Below are 24,434 nucleotides of genomic sequence, written 5' to 3'. Positions count from 1 at the left end.
AGAGAGCCAAGTCCATAAAGACATGGTGGGTCTGCTGTGGAGGAACTCAAATGCCCTGTACAGAGCCCTGACCTCAATCCTACTGAACACCTTTGGGATGAATTGACCTCACAAATGGGGGCAAATGCCCCCATACACCTTCCAAAGCCTGCAAAGAAGGGCAACAGCAAATTATTGACCATGTGGGAGGGGAACAAATCCATATTAAAGGCCATGGTATTTGAATATATCCACCAAGCTCATGATGTGCTCATGGCGGTCAGGTGCCCACAATGCTCCCTCCTTGCCTCCTTAACAAATATGTGTGGGGAAAAGGGACCCCTAGAGGGAAGGAACAGTATAAGTGGGGAGCTACATTTGGGATGGCTCTGTTGCTAGAAAAAAAAACAAAGTACCCCTCACAAACAGGGACCCTTTACTTATGATATTTTGAGTTCTTTTAATATATTTTCCACCCAGTGTCCAATAGGCTGAGATAATAAAATATACTAAATATGAAGAAGTAAGGCTTTGCGGCAAAAAATATTTAACAAAAAAACAATAAAATTAATGAGTCAATAAATGGCCCTAGGCTTAACATAGATCAACTATGCTACCGCCCTTCCTCTACATAGTTCTCCTAAACAATCTTGGTAATAATTTTACCCATAAGAAAGCACATGGGGTTGTATGTATATACAGTATATGACACAGTAGTTATCTCATATCCCGGCGTGTTTCGCTCAGAGAGCTTCCTTAGGGGATTTCTTGAGTCTGTAAACTGTTTCAAAATAATATATGCATTACATATGTTTCAATAGAAAAATCTGTAAAGGTAACTAACACAAAACTTCAAAACACCATGACAGTTTCATATGCATACAGTGGAAGTGGGTTCCAAGTTTCATAAAGTGTAATAGAAGCAATATATTCCAAGTTCCATAAAGGATGTATAGGAATGATCATAAAACGTTGAGTAAGGTGCAACAAGGAAAGACAAAGTGTGCTAAAGACAAAATTGTCCTTTACAGGACGAGAGAATCTGGATGTGGGGAATAAAGAAACTGGTTTAGAGATCCTATAGTATTGCAATCAACCTGATCTAAACTGCTATTAATATTATGCTTACTTTTTGGTTGGCCACCTCTCTGACTGTAATGTAACTTCATTAATTTAGCTTTCCAAATATGTTAGCGGTAGGTCGCCCTTCTCCAGACTGTGTAGTATGGGAAAGATGAAGTCTTATAGCATAGATAGTAAAATTACTATTTAAATGAAGGTATTTTAAGGTATTCAATCAGCACTTACTTTTCAGTATTTATATTGTATTCTTGTTACATATATGAAAAGGGTTTCCCCAATAGGTTAGCACAGTACCTGAAAATAATTGCATGCAGATGACAAAGTGTTAGATTTAGTATAGAAGATAGTGTTGATATACATTTATAATATTAACATTCATTGAATGATAGATTATTCATTCATAATAATTATTATTTATTCATAAATAATAGTTGGGAATGCATTGTATGGAAAGTTTGCAAGAAACATACCTTGTAAGAACTCCAAGGCAAAATGTTAATAATTTTGATAGGGAGGGTGATTATTATCACTGGTCTCTAAAGTTTTATATTTGATAAAGGTGAGACAACATCAAAACCTTTGGTGAACCTTGTTTTTACAATAAATTAAAGCTCTTTTTACAATTATTTAAATATACTGTATAGAGGTTTCTGTTAAGCTACGTACACACTTCCAATAATTATCGTTGGTAAACGAACGACGAACGATCCTGCACGATATCTGCGAACGATCGTATGGCACCGATCCTGTACATACAGATAACACGATATCTCTCTCTCTCTCTCTCTCTCTCTCTCTCTATATATATATATATATATATATATATATATATATATATACACATACACAGCTTTAGAGCGTACGCAGCTTTAGAGTAGCATCACTTACTTTTAGATTGATGGTGTAAAGTGGAGAAGAGCAGAGCGTAAGCTTCCAGCCAAAAGGACTGGGTTAAATGGTCTCTCTTAAATGGGTTATTCTGAATCAGAGGGTTCCCAAGGCGCCTGTGCAACTAATTACACGCATGCGGCGTGAGTATATTGAATGTTGGAATAGGTATGGGCTTCCACCCTTACATTCAATGCATGTGGTTTCAGGTATTATTTAAAGAGAAGTTGCACCCATTATGGGTGTTTATTAAGTGAGGAATGAATGAACCCTAATAATAGGTGAGTGGGGAGTGTCTGGTTGCCACTCCACATAACCCGCCTTCACTTGCCAGAGTAAGAGTTTGGATGCTCCGAGTTGGCAAGTCCTGGGCACAATATTTGTCTATTATGCCCAAATGGGGGATTGGGGGTGATGAGGAAACCGGAGATATAGACTCACCCATATCTCCCAGCCTAGGCACCGCTATCTTCTCTTTTTCTTCCTGTTCTTCATCCTACATCACCCGACCCAGGCCCGAGATCAGGTGACTTAGGATGGGATGAGATGCTTGGGCATCAGCAGAAGGAGTGCCCAAGAGCCTCCCGGGATGCCTGACGTAGGTATCCCGGGAGGCTTTACGCTCCCATTCATTCTCGATCGCCTAGGCAAACGAGAATTAGGGGGTGGTGTTGCATCCTTTTTTTTTTTTTTTTTTTTAAAGAGCATGTTGCACTTAAAAAAAAAAACAAACAAACAGCATTTTTACTTTACATAAAAGGGTTGTCTACCCTTTTATGTAAAGTGAAAATTCTGAGTTTAGGTACGCTTTAATAGTAACCAATTAAAGAAAAAGTGATAGAAATAAGATTTAAAGAGATGTGAATCTAGCTCAGATGGTTTATTAAGAGTGCAGGAAGCCAGAAAAAAACTGGGTATTGATAATAAGTAAAAAGTGAGATTAGTATAAAAGGAGATGCAACAGTTTTAATTCATAAACATAACAAATGTACTATTTCCGTGCTAGCAACTCCTAAATACAACAAAAAAAATAGGGTATGTTTAACATTCATGTTATATTAACCTATATAGTATAAAGTAACTTTGTGTAGTTGTCAATCTCTTGTAGTAAGTACTGTAATGATATATTTTTTTTTTATCACAAGAGTAGCAAGTAGGTGTCAGAAATTGGATACATATTGTAGTGACATATGTATATACATATTATAATACCATATACAATATAAAGTAACCTTATGAAGTTTCTAATCGTTTATGTTCAGCATCGTAATGATATGCATAGTTTTATTTAACACAAGAGTAGCAAGAGGGTATCAGAAAATGGATACGTATTATAGTGGACATATGATGAGACTACTAAAATAAGTGGGAATTAAAACAAAGCTACAAAAATGGTAACAAAAAAAAAGGGACAAAATGTCATTCAGATCTAGTGGTGTTGTGACGTTTAACTGGTAGATCCAACGTGTTTCCTTTTGAAGTTGGATTTTGTCCAAGTCTCCCCCTCTGGGATTGGGGGATATCTGTTCTTATGCTGAAAATGAGATTACTTGATTGTCAAAGTCATGTTGAGTACCTACATGACTGATAGGTGTCGTTATTTTACCAGTTTGTATGGTGTAAAGATGTTCATAGATTCGTTTTCTGAAGGCCTTTTAGTCTTGGCTACATAAAAACAACTGCATTTACAGGTGATCAGGTATATAATGGCGATTGAGGAACAATCTACATATTTGTGTAATTTATGTTGTTGATTGTTAGGAAGCCTAATGGTTTCTTTGAGAGCATCTCCCGCATCTACTGTAAATGTACCTTGTCTTGTATTTTGTATATTTTGTTGTGGGTAGTCCTGGAAATGGCTGAAGACTAACGAATCTTTACGTGAACGTGGCGGGAAATTCGAATTGTTTGTATTGGATTCAATACAAACTCCTGTATCCAATCTAATACAAAATAATACAAAATTAACACAAGGTAATTGAAAATAATTTTTTTTTTATATTGTAGACCTGTAACTTACCAAAATATGTCTAAACAAGGGTCTAGTAGATATCCTGAATATAATAAAGTTTGAAACACACAATCAAAAAATAATAAAATAATAAAATTAAATAAAAAACACAAAAATCAGCCTAAGCAGCTTTGCTCCAAGAGAGGGGAAGACGGGAAAAAAATCAGAAGGGGCTTTACTGCCTCGAGTGTGACGTTGGACTCTGTGCTGCCCCCTGTTTTAAAATTTAGCACACTAGGGAGGCGTTTTAGAAAAATTTAGTACTATACAGTATACAGAATTATTGCATGTTCAGTATTTTCAGTATTTTTGACTTATTTAGGCATTCTTGTTTAGGCTGATTTTTGTGTTTTTTATTTATTTTATTATTAAATTAATTATTTTTTTTAAATGATTGTGTGTTTCAAACTTTATTATATTCAGGATATCTACTAGACCCTTGTTTGGACATATTTCGGTAAGTTACAGGTCTACAATATAAAAAAAATTTTATGAAAAACAGTGTACCGCTTTTGTAACAGAAATCCAGACATCAGTGAAACGCCCAGGAGGTTAGGGATTAATAGTTCTAGGCGATTTTGTGTTTTGGCCCTCTAATAGGCTTTTTTAAGTAATTTTCTACTGTATCTTCTCTGGAGTAGCCTTTCCCATACAAGAATATATTGATGAAAAGTTCGGAGCCGCTGATTGATAAAGAGATTTTCTTCTCAATCACCCAAATAAATGTTGGCATATGATGGGGCACATTTCGTGTCCATGGCTACCCCTTGGACTTGAAGGTAGTGTTGGTTCTTAAATGTGAATATGTTTCTAGTAGGGATGTATTTCAGTTGAGCTGAAAAAAAGTTATTGAAACTTGTGTTAAGGGGATAATGGCCTTGTAAATGTTTCTGGAAAATATTAATCCCTTTGGAGTGAGGAATACTGGAATATAGTGCCTCCATGTCGATTGTAACCAACAGGGAATTTGGGGGAATTGATAAACTTGATGTAAATTTTAGAAGTTCTATGGTGTCTTTAAGATAAGAAGGCAATTCAGTAACTAATGGTCTAAGGCATGTGTCCACTAGTTCACTGGCATTGGAAGATATAGATCCAATGCCAGATATTATGGACGTCCTGATGGGTTTGTTATGTCCTTATGGTCCTTAGGGAGAGCGTAAAACGTAGGTGTGACAGGATATTGGTTGTATAAATATACCCTCATTTTGACATCAATGGTGCAGCTTTGAAATGCATCATTAATAAAGAATAATATTCGGTATAAAATGAATTTATGACATTCCCAAATATTTCCCTATACCTTGAGATGATAAAATACAGTATGCAGCGATGGTTTCCAGCTCTCTGGTGGCATAGGGGTTAATCAATAAGTAAGGTAGACGCATTTTGCAAAGTGCGAAAGGAAAAGTCTGGCAAGGTGTCCTGTTGGGGGCTCCTCTATGCGCGGTACCACCCCCCTATCCCATCTTGTGAGGAGCTCTCCTGGGATGTCTGTTAGTAAATTAATAATGACGGTGTACCAGGGTTCTGGAGATCTGTTATACAGCTCCCACTGCAGAGAGAGAGATGCAGCCAGAAAGGTTCCATCAAGCAGAAGCTGAGACGCTAAGAGACATCTTGATGTGGACTGAATCAAGAGCTTTCCATAACCCCTTGTTTTAGTATTATTATTATTATTATTATTAATAAACAGGATTTATATAGCACCAACAAATTACACAGCGCTGTTCAATAAATAGGGGTTGCAAATGACAGACAGATACAGACAGTGACACACTACTCTGACTTGTGCACAGCAGTAGATTTTCTTTTTCTAATTGTATAATGCTCCTAGGTTAAAACCTCTTACTCCTTGATACTTGACCCCTGGATGCCCCAAAGCCACCATCCATTGGATTTTTTTTCCTATTGAATGTTTTTTTCAAGTATCTGCTGGTCAGGCACATGCTGAACAGGTCCACTTCACCTCTCTTCCAATGTTGTGAGCATTTTTCAAAGCAGTGTGATGATGTTAGTATAGTTTTTTGAATTACTGAAATGTGAGTGCAGAGGTAAGACCACCTCGAGGGTGGGTCCATGACACTCTGCACACATAGGAATCTGGTGGAAGGACGTTGAGTGACATTCAACCTGGAAGAGGACCAATGCTAGGTCACAGAGTGGTAAGTCTGAGAGGAGAAGGTACATACTGCAATTATAAGCTCTGTCTTTGGGCTTTTTTTCTTATTGTTAATGAAGGGAAGGCTGGAGGGCAGATTTTATGAAGGGGAGATTGGATGACAGATTTTATTAAGGGAAGTCTGGAAGGCAGATTTTTTGAAGAAGAGGCTGGAGGGCAGATTTTATGAAGGGTAAGCTGGAGTATACAATGCACTTGTTAACATCTCCTAAAGAGCTACACAACCTAAACAAATCCTAAAAAAATCCTGGATGACACATGCTCCAGCATAGACAGTGCAAATTTACAGAAAATAAAATAAAAATAATAGACTTCCGGGGACGGAGCCGACCGAGGCGGACGTGTTGTACCTCGGCTCCCCAGGGGAATTACTATCGGCTTCTTGGCACTATCATACCAGCTCTTCTGAGGCACGGAAGAGCCTCCTACACTCCCCGGGGACCGAGTGGCGGCGGGGGCAGTGGAGAGTGAGGAGACTGTCGCTTCCCACATACCCGGAGCTGGGGACCCGTGCACCCGTGCTGTACTTGCAAGCTACCGAAACCTGCATCTGTGTTATGTATCAGGCCGATTTGGCCTCCACACTGTGATTGGTATCTTTTGAAACTTGGATCTGTAACCTGTACCAGGCTGAATTGGCCTATACACCACTGTGCCTGAAAATTTTTGAAATCTGCATCTGTATCCAGTACCAGGTCGAATTGGCTTATATAGCACTGTGCCTGCAAAATTTTTGAAATCTGCATCTGTATCCTGTCTCAGGTTGAATCAGCCTGCACACCACTGTGCCTGCAAGTTATTGAGATCTGCATCTGTGTTCTGCGCCAGGCTGAGCTGATTCCTATAGTGCTGTACCTACAAAACTATTGAAACCTGCATCTGTGATTTAAACTAAGCTCAGCTGACACCCGTAGTTCACAACTTACAAGCCACTGATATTTCTATCTGAGCCCTGTGCTGGGCTAATTTGGATTTATAGAGCTGTACTTGAAAGCCATTGAAATTTGCATCTGTATTCTGTTTTAGGCCTAGTTGGTCCCTTCAGTGCTATATTTATACCTCATTAAAATTTGCATCTGTATTTCATATTAGGCTGAATTGGCCATTACAGCAAAATTTACACCATGGATAAATACATGGGGAAACACTCAGCTACAGAACTTCGCAAGCAACAATCTAAATCAAGATCAAAAGGCCTTCTGAAATCTAGTGTGTGCTCTTTAACATTCTTCCCACTATCACCTGAATTAATGCTTATGCAACACTCACAAGACCTGTCTACCTCTGAATTCGAGGCATCCATGTCTTCATCAGTACCCAATGGGAGAGCAGCAGAGGTGATAAAGTTTCTTACACCATACTTTGACAAAAAGTTCTCCACCCTCCAGGCCACATTTGAAACAGCGCTGGCAACCATTGCCTCTAGTACTGCACGCATAGCGGAACTGGAAAAGAGGGTGAGCGATCTTGAGGACCACGCTCTGGAAACACAAGGCAAACTTATTACTCAAACTATGCTGGTTTCTTCACTAGAAGAGAAAGTAGAAGACCTAGAGTAAAAAAATAGGAGCTCCAATCTACGCATCATTGGCATTCCGAAATCTTGGAAAGGGCAGGATCTAATTAAATATATCACGGTTGATATGCCATTGACGCTCAACCTTACACCTCTAACCCTGCGGGCTTTGGAACGGGTTAATCGTGTGTGCCCCACACACAGCCAGAGGCTCGGGCCAGTGATTGCAAAGTTTTTCCACGCACTGAATAAGGAATCACTGCTATCAGGATATCGGAAGCAACGAGATTTGAAAGTAGGTAAAGACAAGATTTTATTATTTCAGTATTTCTCCCCATCAGTAGCTCACAGACGCAAACAGTTCATACCGGTTTGTCGCCTCCTCGCAGAAAAAGGAACACGTTTTGCTTTAATGTACCCGGCAAAACTTAGGTTCCTGTGGAAAGATGAAAACAAGTTGTTTGATGACCCCCAACTTGCGATGGAGTTCATCAATCAGGACTGCCGCAATTCCCAGGATACGTAAGAAATATGATGGACACTAGATGCTTGCCTTTTGTAGTCCCCTTTTTGTTCTTCTTTTTCTAGTTTAATGTTATGGCTATTAATGGCTATTTTAGCATGTTGGAAGCCCCGTATAGAATGTTTCTGATTTAGATTATTCTAATCTGCTTAACTGTGTTTTATCTGACAGATTTCCTTTCTGTATATTTGTTGAATATGCAAAATTTGGGAAATTTTGTTACAGAGTTCACCTTTCTGCCTGGAATAGAGGTTTGAGTTTACATATTTAAAACAGAGGAATTGCAATATAAGTAAATGTGTTGTATATGCGATTAATGCACTTTAGGTGTTTGTTATTGTAAGATATACAGATTTTGTAATTTTGTTATACTTGTGCAGAATGACTACTGACTTGCTGAAGGATCTGAGTGACCCCTACTGGCTGGGATTGGGATTGCTCTTTTCCAAGATAGACCTGCTGGCTGTCTTTTTTTTTGGTTACCACCATGACATCCCTGCCATGCACTTCTCCCCATATAGTGGACAGCCCTCAAACTAAACTGCGTTTGATATCCTGGAATGTGGCTGGTCTAAGCAGTTCCCAAAAACGTAAAAAAGTACTGACAAGTTTAAAACGTAAAAAACCTGATATTGTGTTTCTGCAGGAAACTCACTGGAAGACGGGTAACACTGCAACTCTGCGTGACACTTGGATTGAGGAAAGGATTGCCACCACCTATGTAACAAAGAAGAGAGGAGTGGCTATTCTCCTTCTATTCTAGAGTTTCTGAGGCGTCAATGGCAGATTTTACCATACCTGACCATGCTCCTGTAGTGCTGGCCCTAGATCTTCCCCAATGCATTAAAAATGTTAGGAATCTCCATTGAAATGTCCTGTTAACCTCCCTAGCGAAAAAAGTTGCTGAAAGCGGTAACCCCCGACTCACACTCGGGGTAGGTAAACCTATGGGAAGGTTAGTAAATACAGAGCTTACCTGATCTGCTGGCGTCCCGCGTTGTCCATCGCCGCGATTCCTGTCTTCTTTCTTCTTCCTCCGGTGTCTTCTGCACCTGCACATGATGAGTCACCTTCCCGGTGATGTTGGTGCGTGTGTACGTTGCCGGCAGGGCGGGCGAGGAGTGGCGGGAAATTCAAAATCCATTTGTATTGCATTCAATACATTTATATGTGTAAAAGCAGTACATTGTTTTCATGAACATTTATTTTAAAGTATAATATAATAGTATGAGTATAATTTTTTTTTCTCCTTAGTCTCCTTAGGGATTATTTTAATAACTGCTGCAGATTGAAAAAGATTTTGAAATTACATTTTATACATCCTTTATAAATGGTAACTTAGCCTCCAATATATTATTTTATAGTCCCTGATATAGGGGGACAACTGTCCCCCATTTGTGCACCTGCACTGTTATTTTGGCACAAGCACCCCTAAGCACCCCTGTATTGGGCTTTTGGTGTGTCCCTGCACTGTAAAGATAAAATGGCAAGCCTCCATACACAGCTGCTCCATTATATTAATTGCTATATATGTTCCAAGATGGAACCATTGTGGATTAGAGTTTGGGGCCAAACTCCAAAAGGGGCCCTGGCAAATCAGCGCAGCTTCCATGTACAGAGTTGCCATCAGGGTGCAGAGAAATGTTCCTTCAGTATTGGGCCCCCTGAAAAGTGCTTGACTTTGCAATGCTCGAACTTTTGTACCTGGGGAAGGAGACCCCAAGACATTTACCTAGGATTGGGCCAAGAAATTTCTGATGGCGACATGTCCATGTATATCTGCAAATGTACACCACTACAACTTAGTGTATTTTCTTTTTGCCATACTGGCTGGTAGGTGTACTGGGAAATGTGGCCAATGCATATCGCACAGCTGTGGTCACCATTGTCACCATTCGGACAATGAGTGCATCTGATAATGAAGTGAATGTGGATGAGAAGTGGCTTGCAAAAATTCTGATCAGCAGCACTGGGATAGCACAAAGGATAGGAGAGCAAAAAAAAAACAAAACAGTATTTTAAAAAACAAATAATAAAAAAGTCATTAATGATAGTGCCGCGTATTGTACACTGTTCTCAATGAATGCAGCCGCGGCTAATTAACCTTTAGTGCCCCGGGGATCGCAAACAGAAGGATTCGCACAGCTGCATTCATTGGGAACAGTGTGCGATCCGCGGCACTGGAGGTTAATTAACCTCTAGTAACGGGGATCTTCTCAATAAAGATTTTTTTTTAAATTTTTTTTGTTTAATTTTAAAATTCGGCCTTGAATTTACTCGGCCATTCTCGCTTAAAATTTCAGTAAGCGAGAACGGCCGAATTCGCCGCGAGATCGAGTTTTAAAAACTTGCTCGCTCATCCCTATTACACATTGCTCAGCACACACTAAGGTGTCTATAAATATATAAACATTTGCTGGGTGAATGTTTTGACATTCGTGCCAAGCTGCAAATAATGTTATTTGCCAATATTTAAAAGGTGAATGTCACGCTTCGTACACACGTGCAATAATTATCATTGTAAACGAACGACCAATCAACCGATAATTGTTAACAAAAAAAGTGTGACTGGCCGCCAATGAACGAGTAATGTCGCTGGAAACGAACAACCATCCCGGCAGATCTAATTGGGCGACGATCGTGGATTGTTCTGTGATACACTTTCTCCTGTACGTCACTTCCTGCATTGTTCAAACGATCGTATCTACTGTGTGTACATTATTGGTGGAATATATGTAATCGATTGTATCGTTTCAGCATGTACAAAATTGTGTACAATACGATCGTTCAAAATAATTGTGAATAATTGTTGATCGGTCATTATTCGTTCATTTTCTAACTACAATTATTGCACAAGCGTACGTAGCCTTAGGGACCATTACCATAACATTTGAACGTTTCGCTTTGCCACATTTGCACAACAACCACATGCAGCTGTCCCTGAAGTGAATGCCCCTGAATCGAATACTCACAACTAATAAGTGAATGCTGATAAATTCACACAGAAAAATGTCCTTGGTGAAGTCTCATTAAACAAATAGCTATGCAAATGTCATATAAATAGCCCTTTATATGATTCATTTCCACCATAGGGGCATGGTGCATTTTACTTGATGCACACACATTATGGTGTACGTTGCAATGTGACATGTTTGCCGCACGTCAAACTTGGCACACACCAGTTTAGGGCATGCTGCATGTGTGGAAGTGCATTGCCATGTGCAGTGCTATTAACAATGAATGACAACCCAGAGCACCAACACCAGCACATGCTGTGCATTGCAATAACGGTGTCACGGTCTCTTCTGTGACTGAGGTTAGAAGATCTGTGAGACTAGCTGCACATGAGGTTATCTGACAGTCTCTTTGCTTTTACTTGTTTCTGTGTTGTTGTTTGTAATGACCACTCCCCTTGTATCAGCTGCAGCTGGTGGTCATTACTGCTCCTCCATTTAGTCTGGCCTCACACTTCATGCTGTGCGGTTCGTATTCACTTCTGGGATGTGAAGAGCTGTTGTCCTTTTCAGGGTTCCTGCTCCTCCATTTGCCATTTAACATTAGTTGAACTACTTTTGGTGTTTTGTTTTTTTGTTCTTTTGTTGTTACTAGGCCTCAGGGAGACACTGGTTCTTTCATCAGGGAAGCAACCAGTAGTCTCAAGCCCAGTCACTACTCCTAGGGCCTAGGTTCCAGTGTATAATTATTCCCACCTTCAGGATATCCATACTGTCTGGAGTCAGGGCTAGGTTAGGGTGTCTGTAGTCCCTTGTATTTATCCTTCTGTTTTCCTCCCCTCCCTGTTATCCGTGACAAACGGATGCATTTCCATGCAAGAGCTAGAGTGAACAAGCCCTTAATGTCATGTAGTTAGGATTTACATCTACGAGGCAACAAACACATATGAAGATTTGTCATGCGCAGCTATTGTTTATTGTACATCACTGTGTAATATGTTGGCACATTATGAATAAAGGTTTATAATTTAATCATAGAACGCATATTCCTTTAGTACAAATTATACACATCCTTTGTAAAAGAGTCAGAAAATCCCCCCAGCAGCCCCGATTGTACCAAATTGAATATTGTTTTACAACATGCCATGTGCAATTTGCTGTGGTGTGATTCGCAGCGGGCCCGCCATACCTAATGGACGAGCATCAGGGAGTAGGAGGGACTCCACTACCAGGAAATAAGTCCAGGAAGCATTTGCACTAGGAACAAAGACTTCTGAATATTCTCTGTTCAGATATAAAATGCTTTATGGAAACCTAAATCTGAAACATGAGATACAGATGTATTTGAATGGAATATGCTGTAGATTATTGTGCGTCAAGCTCCTTGATGCTAAATAGGATACAAATGTGCAATGCACCAAAAAAGTACAGGATGCAAGGGAATGAGTATTAAATTGTAATACGATTCATTGGCAGTGTTGCCTTCTATGTTAGAATGCCACTTACTGTGAATGACAATGCAATGCATTACTGGCGGTATGGTCTGTGCTGCTACAACACAATAGCATGAATTGGCCCCTAAATATCTGATGATCTTGGCGGTGTGATGTATTTTATTTGACAGGGTGACAATGCTAGTTCTTCTCCAGGGAGAACACTGCAGTGTTGTCACTGTGCGTGAAAGTATTGAAAGAATAAAACCTTTAAGTTGCTGAACATTCTAATCATTTTGCAGACCCTGATCCTTGGTTGTTGTTTCTTTTTTATGGTGTTTTATCATGTATACGTATGTATATATATATATATAAATATGTATATATTTTATCATCTATACGTATATATGTCTATATGTCCACTATATGTCCAAAGGCTACACGCAAGATGTGGCTTGTTCTGATTGGTTCAAAACATCGTACCATGCATCTTACACGTACTCATTTGTGTATATAAACTTGTCTTTTTCTGAATAAACTTTGAGAGCTTTTAAACCATCACCTGTGTGTTGTGGTTTTACCCTCCCAGTGCTGCAGACAGAGCCTAAAACCTTAGGCTCTGGGACCTGGCAAGAGAATTTGGTACCAACAGTGCGCAACCAATAGCTACAGGAATGTTTGTTTATGCAGATTGAGGAGGAGGGTTTAAAGAATAGAACTGGGATTGAGATTGCCAGTACAGCGCCCTCCACAGGACTTCACCCTGTAGGGAGCAGTTAGTGAGGCTATATAGGGGACCCCTATATTATTTTATAACCCCCCTATCCCTGAAGAAATCACAAAAGTTATGTCATGGGCCAGATAAGAGGCTGTCTGTGCTACAAAGACTAGGCCAGTTAAACAAAATTAAGTTTTGGGTATATAGGGAGCAAAAAATAAGTTACATCCAAAAAGTGGCAATATTTCAAAGTTTTTCAAACCCTTTTTTTAAACCCAATCACATAAATGTACCTCTGGTCATCCATCCATGTGGATAGTAAACAAATCTGTATCTCTGCACTGCATTTCAAGTTGACAGTTTATTTGTTTAAAAAAAATCAGCTTTTGCAATGCTCACTTTCTCTCCATTGTTGTTCCTTCAAAAACCAAAACCCAATTCCAGTTTAAATAAAAAATAATTGGCCAGAACTTAAAAAATTTGGAAAAGCTGCTCAGGCTGCACCTCCTTCCCAGCGTTGTCCCAGATTTATTACTATGTAATACAGCGTATGTGTAAGGAACCTACCTGTCCAGCGAGCCCGCAACGTCCCTGGGGATCACAGCCACAGAAGGAGACGCCGCTGCAGCATGGCCGAGGCTGCTGCCCTACTCCCAACGTGTCTCTCCCTGCAGGCGGAGGGATCCGTTCTAGCCGAACTACTGTTCGGCCAGGCGGCATACCCAGCATCCCTATGGATGTGATTACAGAAAGTCCTGTTCTCAGCACTGAATGTGCAAAGTAGGGCACAGCCCAGGGGTGCTGTGTGAAGAGGTGCCTCTTGCACCCCCCGGGGGCGTGGCACTCGGCTGCCTCGCCGTGGGGCGGGACATAGTTAGTTTGCCGCAGGTGATTCAGTTACCCTCCAATCAAGTGGCGCAAGGTCATTGGGCACTCTGGCCATTTAAGGAGAACCTGTCCTGAACACCACTGGCCGCTATAAGCCTCTGTGAGTACAGTGTGTTTGGGTGCGTTCTCTGTGTCGGTTTATATTAACCTGTTTTGTCATTGCCGATAGCAACCTGGTCTGATACCTGATTCTGCTTGAACTCCACCTGCCCTGACCTTGGATTGTTTATGACCACTCTTGCCTGCTGCCTGCCCTGACCTCGGATTGTTCCTGATCTGTCTCTGCTTTACCCCTCTGTGCCACGCTTATTGGACTAATCACCTGTGATTAACCCTGTCTTGTTTTATGACTTCCAATAAAGCTTGACAAAGGATCCTTGGAGTTGGCTGTGGTTTGTGTGCCCAGGCACATTATAGTATAGCGGGCTACTCACACACCACCCAGCCCTAATAGAGGAAATCCAGCGAGCCTACAGGTGCTATTAGGGACTCCCACCGGTCAGCCCACGAAGGTTCGTGAGCGCCTCCTGGAAGTGGCAGGTGAATTACGGTTGCTCCCAGGGCAAGACTTGGGTCAAAATGTATCCAGCCCAGCGGTGCCAGTGGAACCTCAGATTCCATTACCCGAGAAATTTTCAGGGAACAGACAGGACTTCCCCAACTTCTGGGACTCCTGTCTTCTGTATTTCCAACTTCGTCCTATTGCCTCGGGGACAACACGCCAACGTATTGGAGTGGTCATCTCCGTCCTAAAATGTGAGCCGCAGAGATGGGCATTCAATTTGCCTTCAGATGATCCTGCATTCAGTTCTCTCACTGACCTCTTTGCTGTTATGGGGGTGATTTATGATGACCCGTACCTGACCCGAACAGCGGAGATAAACTTAGAATACCTAACTCAGGGGAGACGTCCCGTGGAAGAATATGCAGCAGAATTTTGGCGCTGGGCCACCAGTACCCGTTGGGGAGAAGCAGCTCTCCTCCATCGCTTCCGTCAAGGTCTCAGCGATCAAGTCAAAGACCTGCTGTTGGGTCTCCCTTCTCCGTCCACCCTGGATCTTGCGATACAGCAGTCCATCTGTGTCGACCTGGGGACCCGTCTAGAAAAAACCTTAGAACCGTAGAACCAGGAGTCGTTCGCCTCTTCAGTTGAAACCTAGACCTCTGATGAATACTTCCAACACCACCTGCAAAGTTTCCATCCTCTATACCTGGGTGAACCCATGGAGATTGGTTCATCCAAACTTGCCCCCACCGAGCGCAATCGGCGTTTGCAAGGTGGACTCTGTCTTTACTGTGGCGATCCTGGTCACAGGGCAAGGACCTGCCCTCGCAAAGGACCTGAAAGGTTCCAGTGTATCGGGGGTGCAGAAGGGAGCCTCTCAGACCCGTTGGCCTGGTCTACTCGGCATATCCTGGTTCCGGCTACCATATCCTGGGACGGGAAGTCCCGCCAAGTCATGGCCTTTCTTGACTCCGGGGCAGATGGTAGCCTACTGGACAAAGATGTTGCCTCTGAACTGGGAATACCTGTTGCCCCTCTTGAGTCTGATTTGTCCTTAGCCGCCATCGATGGCACCCCTCTTCAACCAAGGTCTTACACCCCCTATTACCCCAGAAGTGCAATTAACAGTGGGGGCCTCCCATAAGGAAGTGATCCACCTTATTCTGATCAGGATGGTAAACCCCCCCTGCTTTTAGGCCTCCTTTGGTTGAAATCCCATAACCCTATCATTAATTGGGAGTCAGGTCAAATCATTCAGTGGGGGACCAAATGTCAGGCTAGATGCCTGACTCCAGTAATGCCAGTACGGGCCCTTGAGGTGTTAAAAAAAACTGCCCGGCCTTACCAGGAGTTTGCTGTGCTGATGTCTTCTGCCCCCGGTCGGCTGACAAACTCCCACCTCATCGTTCCTATGACTCCCCCATTGAGTTACTCCAGGATACCATGCCCCCTAGAGGTCATTTGTTCAATCTCACCAGGCCAGAGATAAAGGCCCAGAAAGAATACATCCAAGAAAACTTAGAGAAGGGCTGCATCCGGCCATCCTCTTCCCCTGCGGGTGCTGGCTTCTTTTTTGTGGAGAAGAAGGATGGCTGGTTAAGACCCAGTAATGATTACAGGGGCCTAAACAAGATTACTGTGAAGAATCAGTACCCTTTGCTCCTTATGGATGACCTGTTCTCTCAGGTCAGTGGGGCCCGATTCTTCACCAAGCTAGATTTGAAGGGGGGCCTACAACCTTATCTGCATTAGGAAGGGTGATGAATGGAAGACTGTCTTTAACACCAGGGATGGGCATTTCGAATACTTAGTAATGCCCTTTGGTCTGTGTAATGCCCCGGCAGTCTTCCAGGAATTTGTGAATGATGTATTCCGAGATGTTCTGGGTAAATTTGTGATTGCGTATTTTGATGATATTTTAAATTATTCATCTGATCTTCTCTTCCACAGAGCACAAGTACGCCAGGTCCTGCAGAAGCTCCGAGAAAACTGCCTCTATGCAAAATTGGAGAAGTGCGCCTTCGAGGTACGTGAGGTTGCTTTCTTAGGATATATTCTGTCAGATCACGGGTTGGTCATGGATCCAACCAAAGTCTCAGCAGTTCTGGAATGGCCGCAACCCACTGACCTAAAGGGCCTTCAGCGCATTTTAGGTTTTGCAAATTTTTATAGGAAGTTCATACGAAACTTCTCGTCCATTGTCCACCCTCTGATGAACCTCACTAGGAAAGGGGCGGTTTCCTCAAAGTGGACTCCGGAAGCTTGCAAAGCTTTCAAAGCGCTGAAAAGGGCTTTCTGCAGTGCACCCATATTGGTGCATCCAGTACCCACTCTCCCATTTATTATAGAAGTGGATGCTTCGGAGATTGGCGTGGGAGCAGTCCTCTCCCCGTACACTGGAGAACCGGAGAGATTGCACCACTGTGCCTTCTTCTCCCGTAAGTTATTCGCAGCAGAGAGCAATTATGACGTGGGCAACCGGGAGCTTCTGGCAGTAAAATGGGGTTTTGAGGAATGGAGGCATCTATCTTCGCCTGAAGGTTATCCAACAGCTACATGATTTTAAGACTGCTGGCCACCCAGAAATTAAGAAATCCCTAGATTTAGTAAAAAGACATGTTTGGTGGCCTCACATGTCAGTGGATGTCGAATCCTATGTTCGTGCATGCCCAGTTTGTGCTCGGAGTAAGTCCTCCCGTAACGCTCCCTCCGGCACTCTGCTTCCTCTGCCCATTCCTGCTGCTCCCTGGACCTACATATCCATGGACTTCATCACAGACCTTCCGGGGTCCTTAGGGCTTACGGTGATCTGGGTAGTGGTAGATCGCTTCAATAAGCAAGCCCATTTCATACCGCTACCCAAGTTACCCTCAGCCTGGGAATTGGCTGATTTATTTGTGTTTCATGTGTTCCGCCTGCATGGGGCTCCGGAGAACATTGTTTCAGACAGTGGGGTTCAGATTGTGTCTCGGTTCTGGAGGGAGTTCTGTGTCCAACTGGGCATTGAGCTCTCCTTCTCCTCAGGGTTCCACCCCGAGACGAATGGCCAGACCAAACGGACCAACCAATCGTTGGAACAATATCTCCGGAGCTTTGTATCTTGTTGCCAGGAGAGATGGGCTGACTATCTCCCCTCTCTCTCTCTTAAGGTGCGTAACTCTCTGCAATATCTCATTGATTGGAAAGGTTTTGGACCAGAGGAGAGATGCTGGGTGCCAGCCTACCGCATACATGCGGAAGAACTTGTGTCGGAATTTCACCGGAATTACCCAAAGAAACCCCGACATGAGGGTTCTTAGGCGCCTCCTGAAGGGGGGATAGTGTAAGGAACTTACCTGTCCAGCGAGCCCGAGGCTGCTGCCCTGCTCGCAGCGTGTCTCTTCCTGGAGGCGGAGGGATCCGTTCTAGCCGAACTACTGTTCGGCCAGGTGGCATCCCCAGCATTCCTATGGACATGATTACAGAAAGTCCGTTTCTCAGCAGTCCTGTGGATGTGCAAAGTAGGGTGCGTTCTCTGTGTCGGTTTATATTAACCTGTTTTGTCATTACCAATAGCGACCTGGTCTGATACCTGATTCTGCTTGAACTCCACCTGCCCTGACCTTGCATTGTTTATGACCACTCTTGCCTGCTGCCTGCCCTTACCTCGGATTGTTCCTGACCTGTCTCTGCTTTACCCCTCTGTGCCACGTTTATTGGACTAATCACCTGTGATTAACCCTGTCTTATTTGATGACCACCAATAAAGCTTGACAAAGGATTCTTGGAGTTGGCTGTGGTTTGTGTGCCCAGGCGCATTACAGTATGGAGGTAAATGAAGGCGTCAGTAATCCAACACACTTCCTGTAAGCCAAGGCCAATGTGGATACACTCCCTGGAGGTGTGGTGTGGAGCGGTGCTGACGTTAGAACCTTAGCACTGCTTTGCAGTATTAAAGACCACCCACCACTGGTGCAGTTAGACTTACCAGCTAGAAAACCCCAATCAAAAAGTTTGTATAAAATACATTTTTTTAAAACAGGTGATGAAGGTTAGATAACCAAAGGTGAAAATTTGTTTTTAAAGTTTAAATTTAAAGAGACCCTGTCACCACATTTTGTGCAGGGCCTGAAACCCAAGATTGTAATTGTGATAGAATAGTGGTGCTGTGATCTCAGCTCATATTGCTGCACTTCTGTAAGTGTATAAAGAAACAGACTGACAGCTTGTATTTAGTGGTAGGGTGTGGTGGCAGGTTTACTTTCAGCCCCCTTTGTGTCTATTCAGTGCAGAAATGTGTTCTAAAACATGCCATTTAACAGAGTAGCAGACAGCACTTCTTTAGAATGGAACCCTAACACAAATACAGTAGATGCCAATGGACCAGCACATCATTACTCTCCAAAGCACATGCCAAGATTTTTTTCCGATTCCTTGAGTGAGAGGTAAGCTGACCCGATGTAGATGCCCGATTCTCTTCTGCCACAACTATATTATGGAGGGTTTGTTATGACAAACAGAAGCGGCACGATCCTATTCATCACTATATATTATAATATAGAAAATTTTCCTTCCAGTAGTTTTGGAGCCAAAGCCTCCCTGAAATACACACTGCTGGCCAACGACCAACCTGAGACCAAAGTCGGCTCTTATCACAAACAGCTGGGCTGATGTAATGTTCGTCAGTGTCCAGAATGTTTTCAGAATTAATATTCTCGGGGGCATTAATATTCTCAGCAAAAACAGGGAGGAAACATTACAGAATTTGTGAAACAAGCATGTCTTGCATATTTTGTTAATAAACGGTGGGACCAAGATTGGGCTCCCCTATATGGTATACAAAACTCTGTCTACTTCAGTGGAAAAATGGGAAACTGAAAAGTTTGAAATTTGGTGCACCTATGGTATGGCAAGAGCCCAACAATCATCACAATGATTGTTATTTTTGTGCTGTGAATGTAAAAGGCTTCAATCATTACAAGAAAAACAAGTGGGAGTACCCGGATTTGGAATCAGCAAGACGACCTGTGCCGCATGGTGCTGATGTTCCCATACCAGTGTTCAGTACACTTCCTGATATTCCTGTATCCGACATGGAGGATATACAGGGAGTGTAATCCAAAAGTTAGCAGTGTAAGTGAATATGAAGGAAGTGTTTAATCAAACCAGCCGTTCTCCCAAGAAGAGCTCAATGATTTATAACGTGACTTATGTCTGTCAAAACAAGCATCTGAACTTTTAGCATCCAGAATAAAAGAAAAGAACTGTCTGAGACCGGAAGTTAAAATAACGGTTTATAGGACAAGAGAGGTGACACTCCTACCATATTTAAGTGAAGAGGGAGACTCTGTGTACTGTTGTAACATCCCTGGACTACTAGCCCATATGGGAGGACCAGAATACCGAGCAGAAGACTGGCCACTTTTCATAGACAGTTCCACTCCAAGTTTGAAATCTGTTTTACTCCATAATGGCAACTGCTATGCATCAATTCCAATTGGCCACTCAACAAAACCTAAAGAAGAATATAAAATGGGATATAAAAGATGGGATGGACACAAAATAGCAGACTACTGCTGGAGCCCTCAATGTGATTTTCCTGATCATCAGCATAAAAGGAAATTATACAAACTGAGTGTTTCAATGACTTCTTTGTGATTAGCTCTGTAAATATATTGAGTATAGAATATGTTTACATTAAGTATTTCAAAAATGTAATTTTGTATACGTAGGCATATCTAGTTTAATTTAGCTTAATTTTCATGTTTCATTGGTTTTCTATGAGGTTATTATTGAGGTCATTATTTCAAAAACTAGAGCCAATCTAACAAAACCAATACCATCAGTGGAATCTGTCCATCAAACATAACCTAAAACGACTTTAATCTGTTTGGCAAGAAAATGTTTGTTGACCAGTGTAATTGGAATTAGGGAAACCTCCACTGAGAAAAATACTTGGCTAGCCATTGTTGAGCAGTTGTTGAAAATGCTTGTTGCCTTTTCTAAATAAAAGACTGGAGCTACCAAACAGTAGGTAATGGAGCTAGCATCTTTTGGTACAGAAGGCTCAGCCTTCAGAACAGAGGATTCTGTTGCTAAAGAGTGAGTATGTAAATAGGGGTCGGGATTATTTGTTGGAGGTTTAGTGTTAGGTTATAGGGATGGCCAGGGTTATGGATTGGGTTAGTGGTAGAGCTACAGGGATGGTCAGTGTGAGGGTTACAGGAAGGGTCAGTGTTGATAGTAAGGGAGTGATAGAGTTGGTGTTGAATAAGGGTAGTGTTAGGGTTATAGGATAGGTAAATGTATTATTATGTATTATTTAGTTAGGCCCCTTTCAGCCTTGCGCTGATCCAAAACCTTGTACCATATGTTCCACTATGCTCACAAAGGATAACAGATAGGATTAGTATTTAAATGGTCTAGGATAATGTGTTTCTCTATTATTTCCTAGATATAGGGGATGGCTGGCGGCCAAGAATATGCCATGTGTTCCCTAAAGTCCCTCAGGGTCCCTACCAAAGAAATGGGGTTGGACAGTGAACAATCCCTTCACTTCCTGCCCAAATGGTGCCAAGAGGAAATGAAAGGAGTCTTGGTGCCCTTTGGGCAAAAAGTAGTGGAGGCGATAATTGCTGCCACCATGTAAATCAGAAGGGTTAAAGCAGGGAAACGTCCATCACTTGTCCAAGAGGACCCTGGAAGGATCCCAGCATCTACCAGACCAACATCTTGGGGCTTCTCTACCAGAGAGCCCCTTTCTGCACAAATGATTAGCTTATAACACAGCTTTTTTTTTTTTTTTTTTTTAGAAATCATAAAGATATTTCCAAACATTCCATCCATTCACAGGCCTGTGTAGACACCTCTGGGCCCCCACTAAGCTTCTGGACCTCACAACAACCACATGCTCTTTGCTTGGACTGACACAAACACAATTGTCCATCCCAGCCCTCCCACCTAAGCCCCTTACCTTGCAGTCTCCCACACAGGACCTTACAGAGTATTCCCCAGATTGCAGGTACTTCTCCAACACAAAATCAAACTCCTCGTATTTTTCCTGAGCATGTTGGTCCAGTCTCTGGTAGGCTTGGATACAGTTGCTGCACACCTCGTCTTCACTGAAAGAGGACGAGGCTGCAGCAGTCCCCACGAAGTCCTCCATCAAGTTCTCCAGACTGCAGTTCAAGCTGTCCGGGTTGGACATCCCCAGCAGCAGGTCCAGGATAGTGTAAGTATCACAAAAGGAGAGGGTGAAATTGTTAAAATAAGCCTTTAAAAAGTTCCTCTTTTGGTTGTAGGAAGTGGAGGAAGGGGAGTGGAACCTGGGAAAGGAAGGGCCACTAGAGCCCCGATGTCTTTGCAATTTGGTGCAGGCAGTGTCCAGGTGAGAGGTCCTGGCACCAGTGCAATGTGGAGATTGAACAGATTTGGTCGAATTGCTTAGGAAGTTGTCCCAGCACCCCCTGGCACCGCCAGGGAAGCCTTGCGCAGACAGCCAACTGAAGTTGCCCTGGTGGCTGTAGGAGAAGTTGCTCCTCGCTTTGGCGCCAGCAGAGACCAGCCAGAGGTGGTTAGACAGCAGGACGGTGAAGAAGAGCAGAGAGGCAAGGGACAATCGCCATCTCTGAGCCCTCTCGGAGTCAGCACACGGTTTGTCGATGTGTCGGGGTTCCCAGCAGATCTTTAAGACGGCCTCATCTTCCCTTGGATACATCCAAGCCCCCCTGATCATATTTCAGGGGGGTGGGAGAATTCGGGTGCTGTCAGTCTCTGCCCACCCCCCTCTCCCCTAGGTTGGTGGTGGGTTCCCTACACCAGCAGCGCAATGTCACCTGCCTCTAATGAGGGGGCATGCAGTGAGGGGCATCATCAGGAAGCCTGGGGAGGGATATAAGGTGGACAAGGAGATGGATAGATAAGGGAAGGAGACCACGGAGAGATGAAGGATGGTAGACCACCACGAGATGGGTGGTTGAGGGTTGGAGAAATGGGCCAATGAAAGATGATGGACCACCAAGAGATGGGTGGTTGAGGATTGTAGAAATGAGCCAATGAAAGATGATGGACCAGCAAGAGATGGGTGGTTGAGGGTTGGAGAAATGGGCCAATGAAAGATGATGGACCACCAAGAGATGGGTGGTTGAGGGTTGTAGAAATAGGCCAATGAGAGATGATGGACCACCAAGAGATGGGTGGTTGAGGGTTGTAGAAATAGGCCAATGAGAGATGATGGACCACCAAGAGATGGGTGGTTGAGGGTTGAAGAAATGGGCCAATGAAGGATAGTGGACCACCAAAAGATGTGTGGTTAAAGGATGGGGAGATGGGCCAAAGAAGGATGATAGACCTGCAAGAGATGTGTGGTTGAAGGATGAAGTAATGGGCCGATGGAGGCTGATGGACCACCAGGAGATGGTTGGGGAATGCTGGAGAGATGGAGAATAAAGGATGGAGCGGTGGAAGGATCACGAATGGTTAGGTGATGAAGAGATGGTCTGATGCTGGAGATGAGGACAAATAAAGGATAGAAAGAGATGGAGCGATGAGAGATGGAAGGATGATGGAGAGATGGACGGATAAAGGATGGAAGGATGGGAGCTCCCCTCCCCTACCCGCCCCTGCCCGGGTTACTCAATAGCCGGCCATCGCAGGAAACATTGGGAGAACCAAGAAAATAAAAAAGGACCCCCCTCCCTAAAGAAATAGTCACCCCCTGGTCAAAGTCCATCAAGGAGAAGTCCTCAGGGGATGCAGGGGAACAAGACATATACATCCCCCCACCCTCCCCCCTATGAACCTACAGCAGAGCCAGGTATGAGCATCCCCCTGTGACCACCGCCAGACTGGGCATCTGGGTCACCGGGCAGCACTCTCTGGAATTTGCCCTCCTTATTGTTTTCTCTTCCTCTTCTGGTGGGCACTGTTTTTCTGATCCAGGGACATCCCGATGCTCAGGCTGTCCATTCCCATTCCTCTCGTTCCTCCTCTTGTGCTCACAGGCCGAGCTCTTTTCTTTTTCTCTCGTATTTAAGCTGTCGCCATCCTTAGCCGAAGAGAGAACACCTTGAGAAATTGATCGGATGGGGGCGAATGCGCGGTTCTGTAGCACGGGAGCGCGCTTAAGCACTTTTTATCCCCCCTTTCTTCTTATGAAACTGTTTCTTTATATGATTATTAAAAGGTATCTCCTCCTTCCTACTCCTCCCCTGCTCTCATTCACTACATGCAGGCTGCTTTCATTCATCTCCTCCATTCAGCTTGTTCAGCCCTCAAACCCCCCATATCACGAGTCTCCAGACTCCAGTTTCTCCAATCACCCTCACTGTTCATCATCAGCTGCAAGACCTGTCATCTACCCCTATAGCACCCTCTAGAGGAAGGTGAGGGGTCTGCTACAGACCACAAGTAAATTTCCCAGGGACCCTTAGCTGCAATGGTTGCATCAATCCAAATACTGAGATAGATGATGCATAAGAAGTCAGGCTGTCAATGTGCTCTGTGTCACGTGATGTCTACAGGATCCTTCATTGTAGTGCACAGGCAGTGGGGTGTTTGTGTTGTATTATTCATCATTGGATGATCCATTTTATTATTAAGGACCAATATTGTATCAGCTCGAAACACTATGGATTTTTTAAGGATTAATAGATTGCTCCAGAATTCATATATAACCTAGAGTCAATAGTATTTAGTTTGCTTTGAGAATTCTGAACATTTTTGAAAATATTTATTTCCTTATTTCTTGTTGCATCCTAGTGTTTCAGATTTTGTG

The 24,434-nt window shown here is 43.0% G+C and overlaps 1 protein-coding gene across 2 annotated transcripts in view; it reads right to left on the bottom strand.

Annotated features, from left to right (window-relative positions):
- Positions 1-23,397, bottom strand: part of NALF2 (NALCN channel auxiliary factor 2) — a 195,923-nt gene extending 172,526 nt beyond the window's left edge. The window contains exon 1 of one of the 2 annotated variants that reach the window (XM_072429250.1): positions 21,633-23,397. In XM_072429250.1, the coding sequence (XP_072285351.1) occupies positions 21,633-22,394 (762 nt within the window). In that variant the 5' untranslated portion in view covers positions 22,395-23,397. The remainder of the gene's footprint in view (positions 1-21,632) is intronic. The other variant, XM_072429248.1, reaches the window with a different exon arrangement.
- Between the last annotated feature and the right edge of the window lie 1,037 nt (positions 23,398-24,434).

Source organism: Pyxicephalus adspersus, chromosome W (genome assembly GCF_032062135.1).
Source record: "Pyxicephalus adspersus chromosome W, UCB_Pads_2.0, whole genome shotgun sequence".
Taxonomy (NCBI): Eukaryota; Metazoa; Chordata; class Amphibia; order Anura; family Pyxicephalidae; genus Pyxicephalus; species Pyxicephalus adspersus.
Note: the sequence above shows the minus strand (reverse complement) of the source record. Positions and strands in the feature narration are given on the sequence as shown.